At 51.6% G+C, this 21,592-nt stretch overlaps 3 protein-coding genes across 3 annotated transcripts; 2 read left to right on the forward strand and 1 right to left on the reverse strand.

Moving 5' to 3' along the window:
* Positions 1-975: 975 nt before the first annotated feature.
* Positions 976-4,378, forward strand: LOC127341341 (uncharacterized). The gene is made up of 3 exons (XM_051367153.2): positions 976-1,084; positions 3,341-3,993; positions 4,082-4,378. Exons 2-3 carry the CDS (start codon positions 3,352-3,354, stop codon positions 4,190-4,192), a joined length of 753 nt encoding a protein of 250 aa, XP_051223113.1. The 5' UTR covers positions 976-1,084; positions 3,341-3,351; the 3' UTR covers positions 4,193-4,378.
* Positions 4,379-12,370: 7,992 nt separating this feature from the next.
* On the forward strand, positions 12,371-17,772 carry LOC127341338 (uncharacterized). Its single transcript, XM_051367151.2, has 3 exons — positions 12,371-12,470; positions 16,817-17,407; positions 17,502-17,772. Exons 2-3 carry the CDS (start codon positions 16,823-16,825, stop codon positions 17,664-17,666), a joined length of 750 nt encoding a protein of 249 aa, XP_051223111.1. The 5' UTR covers positions 12,371-12,470; positions 16,817-16,822; the 3' UTR covers positions 17,667-17,772.
* Positions 17,773-17,779: 7 nt separating this feature from the next.
* On the reverse strand, positions 17,780-19,113 carry LOC127341336 (strigolactones hydrolase CXE15-like). The gene has a single exon (XM_051367149.2). The coding sequence runs from the start codon at positions 18,973-18,975 to the stop codon at positions 17,980-17,982; it is 996 nt and encodes a 331-aa protein (XP_051223109.1). The 5' UTR covers positions 18,976-19,113; the 3' UTR covers positions 17,780-17,979.
* Positions 19,114-21,592: the final 2,479 nt, after the last annotated feature.

The following is a 21,592-nucleotide window of genomic DNA, read 5'->3' on the forward strand; positions in this document are numbered from 1 at the left end:
AAGTTAATAAGGGGTATGCATTAGGTTAGGGCAAGATAAGTGCATCATTGAGGCCATAGTTCCAAATCGCAAGGATGCAAATCTAAAAACAAAAACGCTATGTTCCACCAATACATCAAGGAAACATTCCCTCTAGCTCCGCCCCTGATTAGTTGTGTTGGCAAGCCAGTGCTTTTTATACTTAGTGTAGTAGATCGATATGAGACTCTTGGTCGGTTGGCACACCTTCGTCTGTTTATGCTCATGTTCGGACTTGTTCCATGACAACCATTTGATAGATTCGATGGCGTTGATGAAACACGACAAGAATACATATGTCACCGTCACGGTAAATATGGAAGTGTTAGTTGATCACAAGTCTATTCCTAGCATTTGATATCGAATCTTTACAACACCGACTTGTTGGACTCCAATAAGAGACGATGTAGGGCTTGGTTGTCAGTTGCGCAGCCACTGTTTTTTTATTCTCAGATCACACACAAGAAAACCACATTATCCGTAATGTAAGAAAATTGTGAAAAAAATGTAGGTTGCTGTTAGTACACATGCAAGCAATGAAAGTGGATATGTATGGAAGCCTGACATAACTACTACCTCCATTCCAAATTAGTTGAGACATCTTTGGTTAGATTTGATCTAGAGTAGGAGGTAAGCACGTACTGGAATTAGCTTGGTAAGGGTAGGACGTAAGTTGCTGCTAGATCCGTTTTTTACAAGCACCACATGGATCAAATAGATAGTCTATCCGTCCAGTTCCATTTTCACCTCTACCTTTTTTTTTTGGTGTAACACCTCTACCTTTTCTTCAGCTAACTTTTCACCTCAACTTTGAGACAGGGAAAATCTATTGCAAAACGTCAATAGCAGGGGCCTGCTAACGGTCCAGCAAAATTCGGGTCAAACTGTATGGCCCTATAGTAGGGAAGTTCCATATATATAGCCGAACAGGCCCAGACTTAACGCATGAGTCCATATCTACCTGTTGACCTGCTAAAAAAAATCCGCGTCGTCTTGGACTCCTGGTCGCCTTCTCCTCGCCGGCAGGCGCCAGGCAGCATCGGCGAGCGTCAAAGGCGCCACTACTGTGAGCGGCTTCCTCCCTAGCCACCGTTCTCTGGGACACCTCCGTCTCCTTATACCGTTTTTTTGCAACGTTTTGCTTCGTTGTACTCACGACGACTAGCCCTAACCCCGTTTCTAATGTCTCATCTCATCCATGATTTTGATGATGTCCCCGCCTGTTCAGTTGGCGATTCGCATGTGTGTTCCTGCTTTTCAGTAATTCTAGTCGTCATCAGCCATCAGCGAGGGGCAATTGGGGATTTGTGAACTATGAGATAGAAATACAGAGTTTTGCACAAATTTTGTCGCGTGAATTTGTAGAGTCCTTGTTTTTAAACTTGTATTAAAATAGAAAAATTGTGCAAATACGGAATACCATGAAATCTGCAATAGGTCTGTTCTCTTGGGAAAAAAATATGCATGTGCGCTTACAGAACAAAGAAAGATGGCATATGCTCAGTCACTAGTACATAATATAACTTGCCTTTGCTCATACATGCAGGTGCGTGCTAACTTCTAGAGCTGCATTCCTGTATTGTATATTTACATTAGTTTGTACATTGTTTATTGGCACTACATGTTCTGCATTTTTCTAGCTGGACTTCAATTTTTTACACTACTTTGTATTGTGTTTTTTAAGCCTCTTAGTTAATTTCTGTGTTGTATCTTTGTACCACACACATCTTTTTTTTACTTCATCTTTCTGGTGCATTTATTTATGATATTGTCCTATTGTATACTCCAACTACTAGTTGAAAAACAAAATTACTAGAGGGTGTTTTATAGTTTTTGGCATGCCTGTAACTGAAGGAGTTTGTCCTTATGCTAGGTAGCTAGTCCCACGAATTATTCCCAATGTAGTGTTACTGTTAGAGATGGCATCAAAACCTGATCCAAGGTTGCTCCGAGCTTCTAATGAACATAGTGGTAGATTTATAAAGTTGTAACTTTACTCTTGCTCTTTCTATAAAATGTTTAATTTGTGGCCTCGCAGTTTCTGATTTTTTTTTTGTTGGCAAGGTCATGGAAAGCTTAATTCAGGATCACTAACAAAACATTGCACTCCCTCCATCCTAAAGTGACTCAAATTTTTTAGATATGGAGGAATCTATAACTAAAATGCATCTAGATACATCTGTACTAAGACAAAGATGAGTCACTTATTTATGGATGGAGTAAAGCTTGATCAGGTCAAACCATTTCTACTGTAACATAAAGCCTTATAAGTAAGATGAAATACAGTATAAATTTTCGATCAAATTGTGCAAATACGGAATACCATGAAATGTGCAGCAGGTATGCTCTGTTCAGAAAAATATGTGTGCATGCTAAAAGAACAAAAGAAAAATGACATATGCCCGGTAGCTAGTAATAGAATTTCGTGTTTGCTCATAGGCGCAGGTGCATGCTAACCTCTAGAGGTTGGATAAAATATTTATATATTTAGTTTTTGTTTCCACATATATGTTTTGTATAAATATTTTGACCATTGTATTTGTGTTGACAGGGTATTGAAACCTAAACCCCGATTGATATGTTTTGGTGACTTTTTCTTTATTAAATTCACTGTAACTTTAAATTGTGTTTTTGTAGTGTCTATTACATTTATTTATTTATTTATTACTGCTTGTATTGTGATTTTTGAAACCCTCTTGGTTTCTGCTGTATCTCTACTGCACATTTTGTATTACTTGAACCTTCTGCTGTACCTTTCTATCGCATTTTCCTATTGTATATTCCAACTACTAGTTGACAAAAAGGAAGAAATTATTAGAAATTGCTAAATGGTGTTTTACAGTTTTAGGCATGTCTATGACTGAAGGAGTTTGTCTTAGCCTAGGTAGCTAGCTAGGCCACCGAATTATTCCCAGTGTAGTGTTAGAGATGGCATGTAAACCTGATCCAAGGATGCTCCGAGCTCCTAATGAACATAGAATTAGATTTATAAGGTTGTCTTGCTCTTTCTAAAAATGATAAATTTGTTGCCTCGCAATTTCTGATTTTTTTTGGTCAGTTAGGGCATTCAAAGCTTTAAATCAGAATCAATAACAAAAAAAATGTAAATTTGATCAGGTCGATCTCAACTATTTCTACTGTATCTCTGAACTCGGAACCTAAAGCCATACAATTAACATTTGGAATATAAGCTTTCGATCAAATGGTGTACTGCAAAATGTTATTTAGTGATACAGGCTGAGTCGTTTGCACCTAACTTGTGGTTTACAGTTGGTGTTGTTCATGGAAAATAATTGAGATGTTTTGATCTGAACTATAACAGGATAGGATAGCATGGCGACCAAGGAGCTATCGATCAAGCTTGTGATCGACACAAAGACAGATAAACTCTGCTTCGCTGAGGCTGGCAGCGACGTCGTGGAGTTCCTCTCCTGCCTCCTCTCCCTGCCGCTGGGCACCGTCGCCAGCCTTCTAACGAAGGAGAGCATGGTCGGCAGCATCGGCAACGTGCTTGGGAGCATGGAGCAGCTGGACGCGAACTACAAGAGCAATGTGCTGCGTCTGAGTCCCGCCGTCGCCCCCGCCACACTCTCCCGCCTGCAGCAGCTGCTGGGCTCCCACCTCAGCAACACCAACGTCTTCACATGTGAATGTCCGAATAACTTCCCAGGCCCGACTTTTTATTTTGATAATTGCAACAATCGACGCGCCAGCTGCGGATACTTCTCGGCCACCAAAGGCACAGCCTGCCTCGTCTGCCAAAAACCAATGGACAAGCCTATGACAATGGCCCCCGACGCCGCAACCAACGGTCCCAAGGTGGTTGCGGCGTCGCCCACGACATACGCTGTCAAGGACGACCTCTCGGTGACTCCGGCGTCTAACCTGCTATCCGGCATCACTCTGCTCTCGCAGTGCGGCGTCATGAACATCAGCGCGCTGGAGGAGAAGACTGTCAAGATCGGCAAGGAAGAGGTACAGTGGTGTTTTCTGGTTCCGTTCAAGTCTTTGAATTTTTACTAGGTAGTTGCCTTGCTGAATTCTCCTGGGTGTTGGGATGTAGGCGTTGGCGATACTCGCTGCTTCCCTCAAGTCCAAGACTGTCCTGACGGATGTTTTCCTGCCAAAAAAGAATTCTCGCTGCAAGAGGGAACCTGCTGAAGAAGTCATTTAGAAATGACTGCCAGTGCTAGCTTGGCTAGTTATTCATATACGAGTCCACAAATTTTCTGATAGTGCTAGCATGATCTTGATTTCCCATGGGTTGTTGGTACTTTAGGCACTGAGTCGTCATAACTGATAAAGTGATTAGAAGGCATCTTTGCTTCTCCGTGACGAATCAAGATCATGCCGTTGATTATTTTGGTGTCTAGAGGTTCATCGTTCACGTTCACGCACTGCAAATAAAATTATGTGTTACATTTGTTTTCCTAAACGGGGGCAGGATCTCTGCATTTTTACTGACAACTAGGGAAAATGCTCGTGCGTTGCTATGGTTGCTCAAATTTAATTTCTCAATGTAAATATATAAATCATAAAATTCAAAACAAATCAGGGATATGATAATTTACTACATGGCAATACCGAATGCAATAACAATACATTATTTTTATGCATTTGTGTGGTTCCAAGTTCTAGGTCTTCTTATTACTCTTCTGCGGTAAGTCCCACACATATGTTCTATGCCTTTATAATTGTCAACTCAACAATTGATTCTTTTGGATGTATTATTGTATCACAAAATGTGGGTGCTGCAAAAACAACTGAAGAAATACTACTTTTCTGATTAGTCTAAACAACACTTTGATATTTATAAATATCCAAAGACAAGCCTAAATCGTAGCCCTTTGTGGCAAATATATAGTGAATATGAAACAATAACATAACAAATATATCAAGCTAGCATGTGAGTAATAGTTACATGCTCTAAATATGATCGGAGTTGAATGTTGCACAATGCAGTTCTCGCCAAGGATCTAAAAGTATACATATACACAAAGAAAATACAAAACCCTCTTTACTCGAAGACCATAATACTTACTCTTCGCATTGGGAACAGTCTGCAACGATGCTTTATAGTTTTGGATGACTTTTTAGACGTTCCGATGTAGTTGCAATCTGCCAATAGAGTATAAAACTTTCAGTTTCAATGCCTAGGCACACATAAACCATTGATACATAGATCAAACAAGTACGAAAAAGAAAGGCGTGTTAAAAACTTACAAGACCCATCTGTGCTTCTTTCATGGAATTGGTGTGCATCGTCAACCACTCAGCTTGCTTTGTTTTAGCTGATGATGGGGGACATATATATGCACGATCAGTAATTTCTTAGTAGTGAATTTACTTTTAATCAAAGAGTAAGATAATTTCACTGTGATAATACACAAACTGAATGTATCATTTTTCGTCTTGCAACCCCTCGATGCCTGCTCACCATTTTTGGTAGAAACTAGGGTTCTACCGGGGCGAGGGCGTAGATTGTCGGGGTGGAAGTGCTGAGAGCGAGAGGGAGGAAGGCGGCGCCGGCGGCAGGGCGCCGTAGCGAGCACGCGGAAGGCGGCGGCTAGGGATTGGGCGGCGCGGACGGGGAGAAGGCCGACTCCTCTGGGAGTCGGCAATAATGATATCTGATTATTGCTTGATTGATTTAGTCTATTACAACTTGTATATATAAGAGAACTCGCGAAACCCTAATCTGCTAACTGGGCTAAGCCCCTAACTAAGCTTGGCCGGTTGGGCCAATGGGCCCCCTCCGGCGGTAGACCAGGCCGGTCATAACATCTCTCCCCGCCTGCGCAAACAGCTCGTCCTCGAGCTGGTAGTCTGGGTAATGCTGCTGGAACTCCTCGCGAGGCTCCCAAGTTGCCTCCTCCTCGGACAGGCCCTCCCACTGCACCAACAAGTGCCAAACATCACGACGTAGTTGAGCGCGGAGCACCTTGGCCGGACTGGGCAGCAGACGTCCCTCAGCCGTCGGCGGAAGTGGTGGAGTGGCCACCGGTGGGGCACCGCGATAGGGTTTCAGCAGGCCCACGTGGAAGACGTCGTGAATGCGGGCCCCCTCCGGCAACTGAAGCCTGTACGCCATGGTCCCAATCCGCTCGATGATGATGAAGGGCCCCGCATAGCGCGGACCAAGTTTACGCTTGGCACGCGGGTCGAGGGACTGATGAGAGCGGTGCAACAGGCGAAGCCACACCCAGTCACCCACCGTGTACTCAACCTCACGATGTCGCCCGTCATAGTAGTGCTTGGCGACCTGTTGAGCTTGGACAAGACGCTGCCGCACCTCGGCCAGCATCTCGTCGCGGGTGCGGATGAGCTCGCCAGCTGCCTCCGTCCGCGCTGTCGCTGGATCCACCGGTAGGATAGGTGGTGGTGGCCGACCGTAGACCACCTCGAATGGCGTAGCACGCAGGGCGGAGTGGTAGGAGGTGTTGTAGCAGCACTCCGCCCACGCAAGCTAATCCACCCAAGCGCGAGGACGATCACCGGTAACACAGCGCAAATACATGGCGATCACCTTATTGACCACCTCGGACTAGCCGTCCGTCTGAGGATGGACCGCCGTGCTGAACCGGAGTTGGACACCAGCCATGCGGAAGAGGTCCCGCCACACGTTCCCCGTGAACACCGGATCTCGATCACAGACGATGGACGAGGGAAACCCGTGTAGGCGGACGATACCGTCGAAGAAGGCGCGGGCCACAGATGCCGCTGTGTAGGGATGGCCAAGCGCGATGAAGTGGGCGTACTTGGAGAAGCGGTCAACCACCGTGAGGATGACAGACTTGCCGCCCACCCTCGGAAGGCCCTCGATGAAGTCCATGGAGATGTCGGCCCACACCTGCGAAGGAACGTCAAGCGGCTGCAGGACACCAGCTGGGCGCAAAGTCTCCGTCTTGTTGCGCTGGCACGTCTCACACGAACGCACCCAATCCTGGACCATGGCCCGATCGCCAGGAATGTAGAAATCCGCGCGAAGACGGTGGAGGGTCTTCTGGACACCCTCATGACCGGCGGAGTGTGCCAAGAGAAGCACCTGATGGCGGAGGTCATCATGGTCGGGGACGAACACGCGGCGCCCGTGGAGGAGAAGGCCGTCGATGACGCGCCAAGGGTCGTCCAGCTCACCCGCGTCGAGTTGCTGCCGCAGAAGCTGGGCATCCGGCGCGGACACCGTCGCCTGGCGGATGCGGTCGAAGAGGACGAAGGAGGGCCCCGAGCGGATGCAGAGCAGGCGGCTGTCCGAGTCTCCCTCAGTGGCGTCGGGATCGGCGTCGCGGCGGGACAAGGCGTCGGCCACTGTGTTGAGGCGCCCCGGACGATACTCCACCGTGAAGTTGAAGCCAAACAGCTTGCGGATCCACTGGTGCTGGGGCACCGTCGACAGCCGCTGGTCCAAGAGGAACTTAAGGCTGTAGTGGTCCGTACGTACGCGGAACGAGCGCCCCCATAGGTAGGGGCGCCAGTGGCGGACGGCCTGAACCAAGCCAATGAGTTCCTGCTCGTACGCCGCAAGCTTGAGGTGGCGTGCAGCAAACGGCCGGCTGAAGTAGGCGAGCGGCCCGTCACCCTGGTGAAGGACGGCACCGAACCCCGCCCCAGAGGCGTCGCAGTCGACGATGAACGGCTTGTCGAAGTCCGGCATCTGAAGAATGGGGCCCGTCGTCAGGGCCCCCTTGAGGGCCTCGAAGGCAACGGTAGCCTCGTCGTCCCAAGCGAAGGCCTCATGCCGCAGCAGGCGCGTGAGCGGCGAGGCGATGAGGCCAAAATCCCGGATGAAATTCCGGTAGTAGCCGGCGAGGCCCAGGAACCCGCGGAGGGCGCGTGGTGAACGCGGCGTCGGCCAGGCGGCGACCGCCGCCACCTTGTCCGCATCCATCGCCACCCCGTCGGCGGAGATGACGTGACCGAGATAGGCCACCGAGGTCGTCGCAAACGAGCACTTCGAGCGCTTGAGATGAAGTCGATGCGCTCGAAGCTCGTTGAAGACGATGGCGACATGCTGTAGGTGCTCCGCCCATGATGCGCTGTAGATCAAGATATCATCGAAAAAAACCAGCACAAAACGACGTAAGTATGGGCGAAGGACATCATTCATCAGGGCCTGGAAGGTCGCGGGCGCGTTGGTGAGGCCGAAAGGCATCACCACGAACTCGAAGTGGCCATGGTGTGTCCGGAACGCCGTCTTGGCGATGTCCTCCGGGTGCATGCGCACCTGATGATAGCCTGAGCGGAGGTCGAGCTTGGTGAAGAACCTCGCGCCGTGGAGCTCGTCAAATAGCTCGTCAAACAGCTCGTCAACCACCGGGATCGAGAACTTATCCTTGAGCGTGAGGGCGTTGAGGGCGCGGTAGTCGATGCAGAAGCGCCACGTGCCATCCGACTTGCGCACCAAGAGCACCGGCGCGGAAAACGGGGACGTGGAGATCCTGATGATGCCTGCCGCCAACATGAGCGCGCACTGGCGCTCCAGCTCGTCCTTCTGCAGCTGGGGGTAGCGGTATGGGCGCACCGCCGCTGGCGCCGACCCCGGGAGCAAGTGTATGCGATGGTCACACGCTCGTGGGGGCGGCAGGCCCTGCGGCTCCTCGAAGATGTCGCCGTGCTGCTGCAGGAGGTGCGTCAGGAGGGGGTGCTCGGCGTCGTCGGCCCCAGAGACTAGCTGGAGCTGCAGCGCGGGAGATGTGCCCCCGAGACCCTCCCAGCGAATGTGGCGTCCCTGGCGCCAGAAGGTCATCGTCAGGGCGTCGAAGTCCCAGAGGATGGGTCCGAGCGTCCGCAGAAAGTCGACGCCAAGGATGAAGTCGAAGCAGCCCAAGTCGATGCCGGCGCACGTGATGACGAAGTGCTCGTCGCCGATGGTAAGGGGAACGTGCTGGACCACCCCATGGCAGTCGATGCGGTCACCATTGGCCACGGTCACGCGGAGGGTATCCCCACCTGTCGGCTGTAGCGCGAGGCGGCGCATAGTGGCGGCGGGGAGGAAATTATGCGTAGACCCCGTGTCCAGTAGCGCCACCAGAGGCTCGCCCTGGATAGTGACCGGAAGCAGCATCGTCCGCTCGTGGCGGATGCCGGCGAGCGCGTGGAGGGACACGACGAAGGCCGTGGCAGCTACGTCGGTCGACCCGGCCATCTCGGATGCCGCAGCAACCGGCCCAGTCATCGGGTCGCCCTCCTCTACGTCGACGGTCTCCAGGTAGAAGAGGCGAGGGCACACGTGACCGGGCGTGTATGGGTCGTCGCAGTTGAAACAGAGTCCCAGGCGGCGGCGTTCGAGCTGCTCCGCCGGGGTGAGGCGGCGGAACGTGCGTGTAGCTGCGGGGGCAGGGCCAGTCGGTCCAGGTGGGGCGGGCCGGGTGGCGGCCGCGGCCGGAGGAGGAGGTCGGGCGGCGCGGGTGCCGCGGGCCAGGGGCGTCTGCTGAACCGCCTGGGCGCGACGCTCATAAGCGCGCGCGTAGTGCATCGCCGTCTGGAGGTCCCGCGGAGCCTGTAGCTCGACATCCACGCGGATATGGTCCGGGAGGCCGCCAATGAAGAGCTCGGCGCGCTGTTGGCCCGTCACGCCGGGCGCATGGCATGCGAGGGCCTGGAAGCGGTCGGCGAAGTCCTGCACCGTGGTGGTGAACGCCAAACGCCCAAGTTCCGCCAAGCGGCTGCCGCGGACTGGAGGGCCGAAGCGGAGAAGGCAGAGCTCACGGAACCGGTCCCATGGAGGCATGCCACCCTCGTCCTGCTCCAGGGAGTAGTACCACGTCTGGGCGGCGCCGCGGAGGTGGTACGAGGCGAGCCACGTCCGGTCCGAAGCCAGGGTGCGCTGTCCCCGGAAGAACTGCTCGCACTGGTTGAGCCAGTTGAGGGGGTCCTCGACGCCGTCGTATGTGGCGAATTCCAGCTTGGCGTAGCGTGGGGGAGCGAAGCCGGTGGCGCCCTGGGCGGGGTACTCCGCGCGACCAGCGGACGGCTCGGCGAAGCGGGCGGGCGGCGGGTCCGGGAAGGACGGGCGCGGGGGGTCCCCGGCGGTGGTGTAGACGGGGGATGGCGCCGGTGCGGCCGAGTGGATTGGCGGGGGCTCCGTCGCGGTCACCCACGCCGGAAGGCGGGAGGGTGATGGCGGGAACTGGACCCGCTGGATGGGCACCCCCTGGGGCAGCGAGGCGGGGCCCGGACTGGGGGCCGGCGGCATGGCCGCCCACGGTGGCGGCGGCGGTGAGGCCGGGGGCGGAGCGGGCGCTCCCTGGCCGGGAAGGGCCGTCGGCGCGGCCGGATAGGCGGCGAGGGGTGGCGACAGGACCGGCGTAGTCATCCCCTGCGTACCGATGAGGTACAGGCGGATGCCCTGGACGGCGGTGGCGAGGTCGCGGATGGCCGTCGACAGCTCTTGCTGCGAGAGGAGGGGGGCGGCGCCGGCATCATCTGCCAGGGGCGCCGCGGCGCCCGTGGAGGGCGGCGGTAGGTGCGCGGCGGCGGAGGAGGCCGGCGGCGTCTCGGAGGCGGCGGCGGTGGTGGCGGTGGGCTGGCTCGAAGACATGATCGTAGAGGTCTCTGATACCAAATTGGTAGAAACTAGGGTTCTACCGGGGCGAGGGCGTAGATTGTAGGGGTGGAAGTGCTGAGAGCGAGAGGGAGGAAGGCGGCGCCGGCGGCAGGGCGCCGTCGCGAGCACGCGGAAGGCGGCGGCTAGGGTTTGGGCGGCGCGGACGGGGAGAAGGCCGACTCCTCTGGGAGTCGGCAATAATGATATCTGATTATTGCTTGATTGATTTAGTCTATTACAACTTGTATATATAAGAGAACTCGTGAAACCCTAATCTGCTAACTGGGCTAAGCCCCTAACTAAGCTTGGCCGGTTGGGCCAATGGGCCCCCTCCGGCGGTAGACCAGGCCGGTCATAACAATTTTCTTGTTTGCAAAATATTAATAACCACAACCCAGTACTGCTAGTTGGCAACTGGTAAAGATAGCATCCATTAGAGTAAAATAGATCAACCTATGGCAATTCGGCCCATTGATGTCCTGAGCTTTGCTCATTCTCCAGCTCCTTTACTCCTCTTTGTGCTCTTGGGATCTAGATCTTTGAATTATTTGTTGTTTTTTTTTTTCGTTGTTCTTCCTCTTTAATTTCTCCCTAGCACTTGTTGCTTTGATGGGATTTCAGTGTGAGAGATTTAAACATTTTTGATGTTCTTGCTTTTGCATCCTTGCATACATGTTGAGCTCTCCATTATGATTTGTTTGAGTGTGAGACCGTGAGCTTGTTACTCTTGGATGGGTGACCTCCTAGTGGGCTTGGCAGTTGGTGCGTCGGTGACCTCTTTGTGGAAGATTGTGAAGATACCTTGGCTTCTCCATCGTGCAGTTTGTGAAGTGGTTGTGGAGCTTGCCTTTGACCTTCGTGGTATTGGTTTGGAGAAGAAGGTGAGTTTTTGTGACGTTCGAGAGACATTCGTGGTAGCCCGCATGTCTCCAACATGACGTACATCACCTTGTGTGGGGGAACACGTGAATACATCTTCATCTTTTCGTGCTTCGGTTATCTCTATACCTAAGTTTACTTTTCTTGTGATAATCATCGTGCTTGAAGTACTTATATCTTGCTATCACTTGTGCTATATATATCTTGTGCCTATCTTGCTTATCTAAGTTGTTGTAGTTACACTTAGTTGAGTCTAGCATATTTAGGTTTTATGCTTGTAAAATAAACGCTAATTTGATTCCGCATTCTTACAAGCCAAATTCGTAGTATTTTTAAAAACACCTATTCACCCCCACCTCTAGGTGACATCTCGTCCTTTTAAAGGTGCGCCAGGTCACCCATGTGACGTGAGAGGGAGGCCAAGCCGGTGGTTGTTGAGCGATGCGGTTGTAGCGTTGGGTGTTCTCATCAACGGCATGGGAGGGCGCCGATGCGAGCTCCTCGTTGGCGGAGGAGCACCGGAGTGGGAGGAGGGCCGGCCTATGATTCTCGTCGGCGGGGTGGGCTAGAGGGCTCCGAAGCAAGCTCCTCGTCGGCAGAGGAGGGCCGTAGCGGGAGCATGGTCGCCATGTGAGCTTCTCGTCGGGGGTGAGGCTGGAGCCCGTCAACTCAAGCTCCTCGTCGGCGGAGGAGGGTCAGAGCGGGATTGGGGGGGGGGGGGGGGGGGAGAGGGGGTTGCTGCGCGCGGGTGAAGACTGATCTGATTGGCATAGAGGGTTTGCCATGACAATTGGAGCCAAACAAACTGTCCAGTCTTTAGTGGACCGAAACTAGAAAAAAAATATTAATGGATCCAAATCAACTCAAAGGAAGAGCCGTATATATGGTCCAACAGGCCCAGAGTCAACCATCCATACGTACCCATTCACGTGCGCACCAGCGTCGAGCCACGAAACCCTTCCTCGAGCCGCCGTCGTGGTCGCCTTCCTCTCGCGGCGAGCATCAGCGGGAAGCCGGCGACACCACTGTGAGTGAATTTCTCCATCCACCGTGCTTTGGGACCTCCGTCTCCTTGTACCTTTTCCTAGTCGCTTCTGGGATGAAATACGATATGGTCAAGGCCAAACCCCTTTTCTAATGTGTCACTATTGATGTTTTTCTTAATGTTGTATATCACCACCTGTTCAGTTGGCGTTTCCCATGATTGTTCCTACTGTTCTAGTCTCGTCTTTAGGCCGCAACGTGAGCAAATTGGCGATTTGTGAATCTGTGGGATAGGAACATGACGAAATTGAGTTTTGCACAGATTTTACCAGATAAATATGTGGGATGAATCCGATCTTTATAAGTTTTAAAATTTTACAAAATTGCATGTGTATGGGATGATACTGGAAATTTTCCTTGGAAAGACTACGCTTAAGCAAAGTAAAATGATATATAGCCAGTACTTAGTACTCCCTTTGTTCCGAAAAAGAATATCCTAGATTTATCTAAATTTGAAAATATCTATACACTAAATTGTCTACATACATTTGAATTTAGATATATTTGCGACATCCTTTTCAAGGGAGTAATATAATCAATGTTTTGCTTAAATGTCAAATTAGCTTTTATAATCTAAGTTTCTTGAGTACATGATTCCTATTTATAGTATGTTTGCTTTGGACTCTACTCCCCCCACAGTTGTTTAGTTAGTTAAAAAACGCTAGCTTCCAAAATAGACGATGTTGCTATCAAAAAATCCAATTCAAGATTCAGAAATGTCTCCGATCTCAAAAGAGCACCCAAAAAATATTTTCACCATTGTCCTTTTTTCAACAGTATCTTTAAACCTAAGCCCCTTTTTTCTATCTTTTAACGACTCTTTCTTTATTTTTTGTATCGTGATTTCTTACTGCTCCCCTCCGAACCATATTACTGCTGATTTGAATGGGTGAGTGTACTATTTTTCTATAGTTCGTTTACACTTGTCTCTACTGTGTTTTTTGCACCATAATTTCTACTGCATTTTTAGCAGTATTTTCTTAACTTTTTACACTATGGTGTGTTGGGTTTTTATACTTCTTCTCAATTATGCTGTATCTTTCTACTGCATACTTTGTACTCCATCCTTTTTACTGTTTTTTCTATTGTTTATTTCAACTACTAGTAGAAAAAGGGAAAAAGGAAAAAAAAACTATTAGTAATAACTAGCAAGCACTGTAGTGCTTACTCTTAGAGGGTGTTTTAGGCAAGCTTATAACAGAGTTTGTCCTAGCCTAGGTAGCTAGTCCCACCTATTTTTCCAATTGATGTCTTAGAGATGGCATGAAAACCTGAAAACCTTATTGAAAAGTTACTCCGAGCTCTTAATCAATGTACTGTTATATTTATATATTTATGCCTTTATCTAGTGTTTCCTAATGATCTTTTCTGGAAAAGCAATTCATTAGGCCCTCCTAGGGCCTCCACGGCTTAATTCAGGATTTGAGTCTTTTAGGAACAAACTTACTACATACATATCGGTTTATTAGGCCAGTGCGTACATGGAGATAAAATTGACCATTAATTTGATCACCTGGGTATGAGATATATGTCAGACAAATTATACCATTAGATACATATGCAAAATAAATTATCAAAGGTATAATTTTCATGGCATATCTTATATTTTTTGATTAAATTAATGGCTAAAGTTTTTTCTCGAAGTACGTGGTGGTCTAATAAGAGCAACTCCAATAGTATAGCCAGCTGTTGGCCCACCTTTCATTGATTTAACTTGCCTAAGAGCACGTGCTAGAGCTAGCTCCTGCATAAGAGCCCACTTACATTCTCTCTCCTCTTTTCTCTCCTCCAACTAAACACAAATATATTATTTTAATCCTTATAGTCAGCTGACTAGGACTTATTGTACTTGCTCTAAACCGGTATAGAGGACTGTAAACACTACACTCATACTGTGCATGGCCATCTCCTTAAATATGTTAATTTGTTGCAGTATAACTGCAAACTTATGTGAATAAATATGTGCAATATACCATCAAAACAGAAATGGATACATGATCTGGTTGAGAGCATCTCCAGCCGCGTCCCCCAAAGCATCTCCCAAATGACGCTGGATTTATCGTTTGGGGGACGTGTTTCCTTCGTGCCGCATTTGGGGGATGTCGCTCCCCTGCCGCGTTCCCCAAACAAAATTTCAAATTCTTAAAACTTAAGCGAATTCATTCAAACTTGCTATATATTACATAGATTCGAATGAAATTCGATGAAATTTAAAATTAACCCTAATCTAGTAGTACTTGCAACGGCCAGAAGCGTCGTAGTACTGGTGGAAGTTGTACATGTCGTCGACGATGACGTCCTGCTTGCTACGCTCTTCGGGCTCTCCTTCACCGCGCCGCTTGGCTTAGCCTCGCCGCCGTGGGTGAGGTCCACGAGCGGCTTCCCAGAGTCGCGGATGGACATGGCGATCGCCGCATCGATGTCGCCCCTCCATGTGTCTTGTCGTTCAACGACGCCAAGCATGCCGCTTGCAAGCCAAGACAGTCCTCGGGGTCGTCGCTGCTGGCGATGAGACGATGCTGTCGCTCGTACTCCACCAACAGCGCCTCCTTCGTGGCTGCCTCGTCGTCCTGCTCCTCCTTCACGTCCGGCTTAATCTAATTTTTCGATAAAAACTCGTATAGAAAATGTTATTTTGGTGGTATAGGTGTGTGGTTTGCACATAGCTTGTGCCTTACACTTGATGATAATAGTAGAAAACATGGCTTATATTCGGAGGTGCAAATAGCATTAGCATCAGTTGTGCTACGAACCTAAACTAAAGGGTGCATTAGCACTGGTTCGAGCGGCCATGATGTCCACAAATCGGAAGTTGTCTAGTCATACAGAGATTTCTTTGGGATATGGTCCTTTTTTTCTTAGAAAGCAGGAGACCCGCACATGATATATTAAGAAAATAAGGTGGCGAACGAGGCCAAAAAGACATCATCCTGAAATACAAAAAGAACTCATGAAAACAACAAGTACGAAACACGACTGGCTCAAGTTCTCAAACTCAAGCTAAGCAAGAGCTACCACATGGCCTCCAATGGCGTGAGCTTTATGGATGGAGATGACCGATGAATGGAAGCTCCCAGATGTCACACCGTTTGAGCATCTTGGGAAGGAGTGGATCCTACACTTGCTGGATGGGACATCGGAGCTGGAAAGCACGAGAATCCTGATGACTTTATGGAGGATATGGCATGCTCGCAATGAGGTCATCCACGATAAGATGGCTCCTTCGATCGAGAGTTCACGAAGGTTTCTTTGCAGCTATGTTGATTCTCTGATGTCCATCAAGTACTACCCGCATGCAGATGTAAAAAGAAAGCAACCAGCAGTTGAGAACCATGAGGAGATCCAGAGAGAGAGGAGGTTTCAGCAACGCTGTCAAAAACTGGGCAGTACATGGCTAAACCTGATGCAGGCTTCCTAAAGCTCAACGTGGATGGGTCTTACTGTGAACATGCATGGAACGGGGGTCCTGGCTTGGTCCTGCGGGATGATACCAGATCAGTTTTGATGGCAGCTTGCCGATACATTCCAGCATGCACCTCGCCGCTGGAAGTTGAGCTTGTTGCTTGGAGGGAAGGCATCGCCAAGACAAGAGAGTGGTCTGATCAGGCATGCATTGTTGAGATGGATAATGTGGAAGCAGTTCGGATGATAAAGTCTACAGACTTGGACACATTATGTTTCAGCCATACGATGCAAGAAATCAAGCAATTGATGCAGTTAGATCCTAGGTACAAGTTGTTAGGAGTCGATAGGAACCAAAATCGAGCTAGTCATTTATTAGCAAATAGAGGAAGATCAGTGTTGAAAATGTAACCTGGATCAGGACTGCTCCTAAGGATGTTTATGCGTGTTGCCTACAGGAGGCTTCTCCTGTAGCTTAATCAATACTATATTTCTTTCGCAAAAAAAAAAGAGCTACCACATGTCCAACAACTAAACTGAAGCCAAGAACATAATACCATTCAAACCAACCACAAAGCCTAGATGTGGAGAAAAAGGTGGCCCCTGCTCGCCAAAGACTACTGAGATGCATCTGTCTTGATTTGGTCAATAACTTGTTGAACCGGCTTGTATTGCTTATAAAGCTTGCTTCTGTTTCTCTTGCACCAAATCGACCTCACGACCAGCACATAGAATGATTAGAATCTCTTGTTGGCACTTCCCTGCTGCATCCTTTTCGCCCAAAGCCAGGAAGAGTTCAGAGAATAATTTGTCCCCGATTTCATCTTTGCGTGACAGTCTTGAAATGTTACTTCTCCTAGACAGAAATGCATGTTTTTCTGCAAAATAAGGTTGCTCATATAGAAAGTTTCAATTGAACCCTAACAGGATAGTATGGCGACCCAGGAGCTATCCATAAAGCTGCTGATCAACAAGAAGACAGGCAAACTGTGCTTCGCCGAGGCCGGCAGCGACGTTGTGAAGTTCCTGACGGCCCTCCTCTCCCTCCCGCTGGGCACCATCACCAGCCTGCTCGCCAAGGAGGGCATGGTCGGCAGCGTGGGGACACTGCTCGGCAGCGCGGAGACATTGGGCGCCAAGTACAATACCGAAGAGCTACAACTGATCCCGGCCGCCGCCCCGGCCACGGTCTCCAGCCTGCAGCAGCTGCTGGGCGTCAAGCTCAACGGCAGTGGAACACTTTACACGTGCCTAGGTAAGGCTGCTGCCACCAAATGTGGACAGCTCTCGGCGCTCTATTGCAGTCTCTGCCCCAGTTGCCGCAGCTATAGGCGGAAGGCCATGACCCTCGCCGTCGACGAAACAAACCAACCCGTGGTGTCCGCGCCCACGTACACCGTGAAAGACGACCTCTCGGTGACGCCGGCGTCCTTGTCGATGATCACGCTGCTCGCCCAGTGCGGCGTCAAGGACCTCAGCGTGCTGCAGGAGAAGATCGTCAAGATCGGCAACGATGAGGTACTAGGAGTATTGAACTATTAATGTCAAGGCAGGTAGTAGTTTCTTCGATTAACTTGTGATTGATTCTTGTTTATTGTGTGTGTGAGTGCAGGCGCTGGGCATACTCGCTGCTGCCTTCAAATCCAAAACCGTCCTGACGGATGTCTTTATGCCGAAGAAGAGTGCTCGCGGCAAGAGGGGAGCTCCAGAGGAAGCGGGGCCGAAGAAGAATGGTCGATGCAAGACTGAACCTCCTGAAGAAGTCATTGAAATTTGATGATTTAGCTGCTAGCTGTTCAGAATTTCAGACACGACCTTTCTGAAACTGTTACGAGAGGACGAGAAATTGTTACATATGAATTGGTATAGAAAATTGATGGTTTGCTGAGATAAACTGAAAATTGGTCGTGATAAATTAACTTGATCCGAAGGCATCTACGCTGCCGTGATGAATCAAAAGTTTCTGCCAATGTTACTACAGCTCTACTCGTTTTATTTTGAGAAGCACGAAAATGCTTCAGTAGCTGGATTTCAATGTAAAACTGAAACAAGCAGCAACACAAAGCGTCAGAAAGCACAGCTATCACAGCTCAGGCGCTGTGACCTTCGTACACAAATCGCCTGAGTACTCGCATCAACTCGTCGGCCGCCTCGCCGAACGGCTGGAGCACATAGAAACCGTGCTGCTCTCCCGCGAACTCGACGACCTCCACGGTCTTTCCCATCTCCGTGAGCCTCGCCGCGTACCCGCGCACGTGGTCGCGAAGCACGTCGCTCCCCGGCACCACCACAAGCGCCGGCGGGAGGTCCACCGCCGTGAGGCTGGGGCTGTCCGGGCCGAACGGGTTGGCCACCGGGTGGTCCCTGGTCGCCCCCACCGGCAGCGACATGTGCCACAGCTGGTCGGACATGTCGACCGTCAGGGACACGTCCGCCGGCGGTTCGGTCTCCGCCGCCGTGCGCTCGGCGCTTCCAAAGAACGCGGAGAGGAGGACGTACCCGACGACGCGCACCAGGTTGACCGCGAGCTGCGCGGACGCGAGCTGGACGGTGACGTGGTGTGCCAGGTTGGCGCCGGCTGATACACCGGAGATGAACGTCCTTGCGAAGTCGGCCGACTCCGCGAGCCACGGATCGGCGCCGCCACCGGCCTGGCCGTGCAGCCAGGTGAGGAAATAGGCGCCGTCCTCGATGGCGGCGGGGAGGCGGTGCTCGGGGGCGAGGCGGTACTGGACGGAGAGGACGACGGCCGGGAGCTCGGCGGCGGCGCGGAGGCAGAAGGAGTGGAAGGGTGGCTGCGCGTAGGATCCGATGCAGTAGCCTCCGCCGTGAAAGTACACCAGCACCGGGAGCTTGCTGCTGCTACCGGCCAGCGGCGGCGAGGACGCCGGCCTGTACACGCGGGCCCTCAGGCCGTGCACCGCGTGGTACACGACGTCTTTCCACTGCACGCCGGGGACGTCCGGGTACGTCGCCTTTTGGCGGAGGACGGCCTCATCACCGCGTACAATGGTGCCGTCGCTGAGGATCTGGACGATGCCGAACAAGTCCTCCACAACGCGCGGTGCCTTGTCGCCGCCGGACATGGTGTGGTCGACCGAGGCCGTTCAGGTCGTCGTCGGCTCGTCGCGGTTTCTGAAGTGATGTATGAGTATAATAGTAGGTGGTAAGGCTCAAGGAAGGTTCCTGGCGTGCTGTCAGATCACATGGCATTCTCGCATCCGTGCCTGCTTTGCCCTTCTCGAAGGAGATCACATGGCATACTCGTCAAACTTGTCGCACGCGCCGGACACGAACTCTTCTTCTCCAGCGCATATAGACCGTTTGTGTCCGTGTTAAACAAAAATGGTATGCTCTTAGGCATCTCTAACACCCGCGTCCACTCGTCCAGATGGATCCAAACAGACAAAACCGCCCAACGTGATCACACATCACAAATGCGGATGGCCGCGGTATCCGTACGACCCAAACCCGACCCAAATCTAAGCCAGGTTTACGTGGCCGCGGATGGCACGTGGCGTCCTCGCATATCTGCCTAGTCCGTGTGTCTAGTCGACCTGTCGGTGCCCCAGTCCTATTAAATGTGGACTGGGGAGGGGGACTGTCCCTATCCAGTCCCAGTCCACCACTCCACTCCGGCCGCACGAGCTCAACCTTCCGTGCCGCCATGGCCCCGAAGCGAGAGTTCCAGCCGTCCGCCAACGACTACGAGGCCGGCAGCAGCCGGCGAGCCGCGCCGGCGGCATTCTCCATGGGGCCGCCGCTCCCATCCGCGACCGGATCTACGTCACCGTAGCGGTGGCGCATATGTTCTGGCAGGCCGCCGTCTCAATGTCGTGGGGCGACGTGCACCTCCCCCACGGCTGCTAGGCTCAGGTGCCGCTGATCCCGGTCTCCGGCCGCGCCCGCGTCGCGGAGATCCGGCGGCACCGCGCGCACCTACCGGCGGACCTCCGGGATGACCCCGCCTACAGCGACACAAGTCCCAACTGGGACTTGTGGTTCGAGGTGGAGCACGATGCGCGCCAGCGCACGTGCTTGACCTCGGCGACGGCGAGGCCTCGCGCACAGCCGCGGATGCCTGCTAGGAGGGCTGGCCGCCGCCCTGGCGGCCTTTACATCAACGAGCCCGCGGCGGCGCCAGCGCAAGCGCCACAGGCCCAGCCCGAGGAAGACGACGACCCCGAGCTGCAGGCGCAGCCGGCGGCGTCCCGCGAGCTCAACGACCTCGAGGAGTTGGCCAAATTGCCGCACCTCGCCGAGGCCCTGCGCGCCTCCGCACTGGAGGAGATGGCCAGGAAGGCCCAGGAGGATGCCGAGGCCGAGGCGTGGGTGTTCCTCGCCACATGGCGCGCCGGCAGGAGGAGGCCACGCGCCAGGCCGCGCTGCGGGAGGAGGAGGAGCGCCTAGCCGCGCTCCGGCACGAGGCGGAGCTGCAGGCCGCTGCGGCGGAGCAACGGCAGAAGGAGGCAGCGCGGCTGGCACACCTGCGCAGGCGGGCGAGCCCTCCGGACCCGAAATCCACCTGGGAAAGGGCCCAGTGGTCGCCCTGGCCGGAGTCCCCGTCTCCCTCCGGCGTGTCCAGCCGGAACAGCCCGTATCTGGCGGGGGGGGGGGGGGCATTGTCCTCATCGACGGCGATGATGACAAGTACTACTGGGAGTAGGGTGGCGCACCGGCGGCCACCGCGTCGCAACCCTGGAGTAGGGTTTCCTCCTTTTTTTTAGTTTAAAGCTCATATAGGGCTTTCTTTTGTGTAAAAATTGCCCAAAATATGGCTAAGTTAAATGAACTCTGGTTTAAATTTAATTTGTTTTTGTTTTTCCTTTGTTTTTATATTTATTTTTGTTATATTTCACATTTGGGATGCGTCCGTGCGTTGGGGCAGTGCGCGACCCAAATGGACCGACGAGCAACTGCACATCTACATTCTTAGAAGTTATTGTCACTCTTCCAGAAAACTAGAGGCATGAACCCACTATCGAGCATAAATACTCCTTCTTCGAGATACATGCAACTACTTGATCAGGGTAACTACAAGTACCGGAGAGCATGCAAGATCTTAAATAACAGTAGTATGATAATATGATGAAAAATCTGATCACAATTCCACAATTTATCGGATCCCAACAAACACAACACCGACTACATTATATGGATCTCAGTCATGTAAGGCAGCTCATGAGATCATTGTATTAAAGTACATAGGAGAGAGAGTACCAACTAGCTAGAGCCGAGAACCCGTAGTTCAAGGGGGAACTACTCACGAACCATCATGGAGTCGAAGTGGAGGCGGTGGAGTCGATGGAGATGGCTCCGGGGGTCAATCCCTGTCCCGGCAGGGTGCCGGGAAAGGAACTTCGAACCCCCGAAACTTGTCTGGACGATGGCTGTGGCGACGGAACTTTTCGTGGACGGAGACTGGTTTTTTAGTGTTTTGCGTCGAAGGCTTTATATAGGCGGAAGGACGAGGTCGGTGGCCGCCTGGGTGGCCCACACCATGCCATGGCGTGGGCCCACCCTTGGTCGCGCCATAGGGTGGAGTGGCTACCCTGTGGCGCCCCTCTGTCTCTCCTCCGGACTTCGTCTTCGTGTCGGAAAAAATAGGAAGTTTGGCTTTTGTTTCGTTTGATTCCAAGAATATTTCCTATACAACTTTTTGAAATACAAAAACAACAAAAAAACAGGAACTAGCATTGTAGC

The sequence above is a fragment of the Lolium perenne genome, chromosome 3, assembly GCF_019359855.2.
Source record: "Lolium perenne isolate Kyuss_39 chromosome 3, Kyuss_2.0, whole genome shotgun sequence".
In the NCBI taxonomy this organism is placed as follows: domain Eukaryota; kingdom Viridiplantae; phylum Streptophyta; class Magnoliopsida; order Poales; family Poaceae; genus Lolium; species Lolium perenne.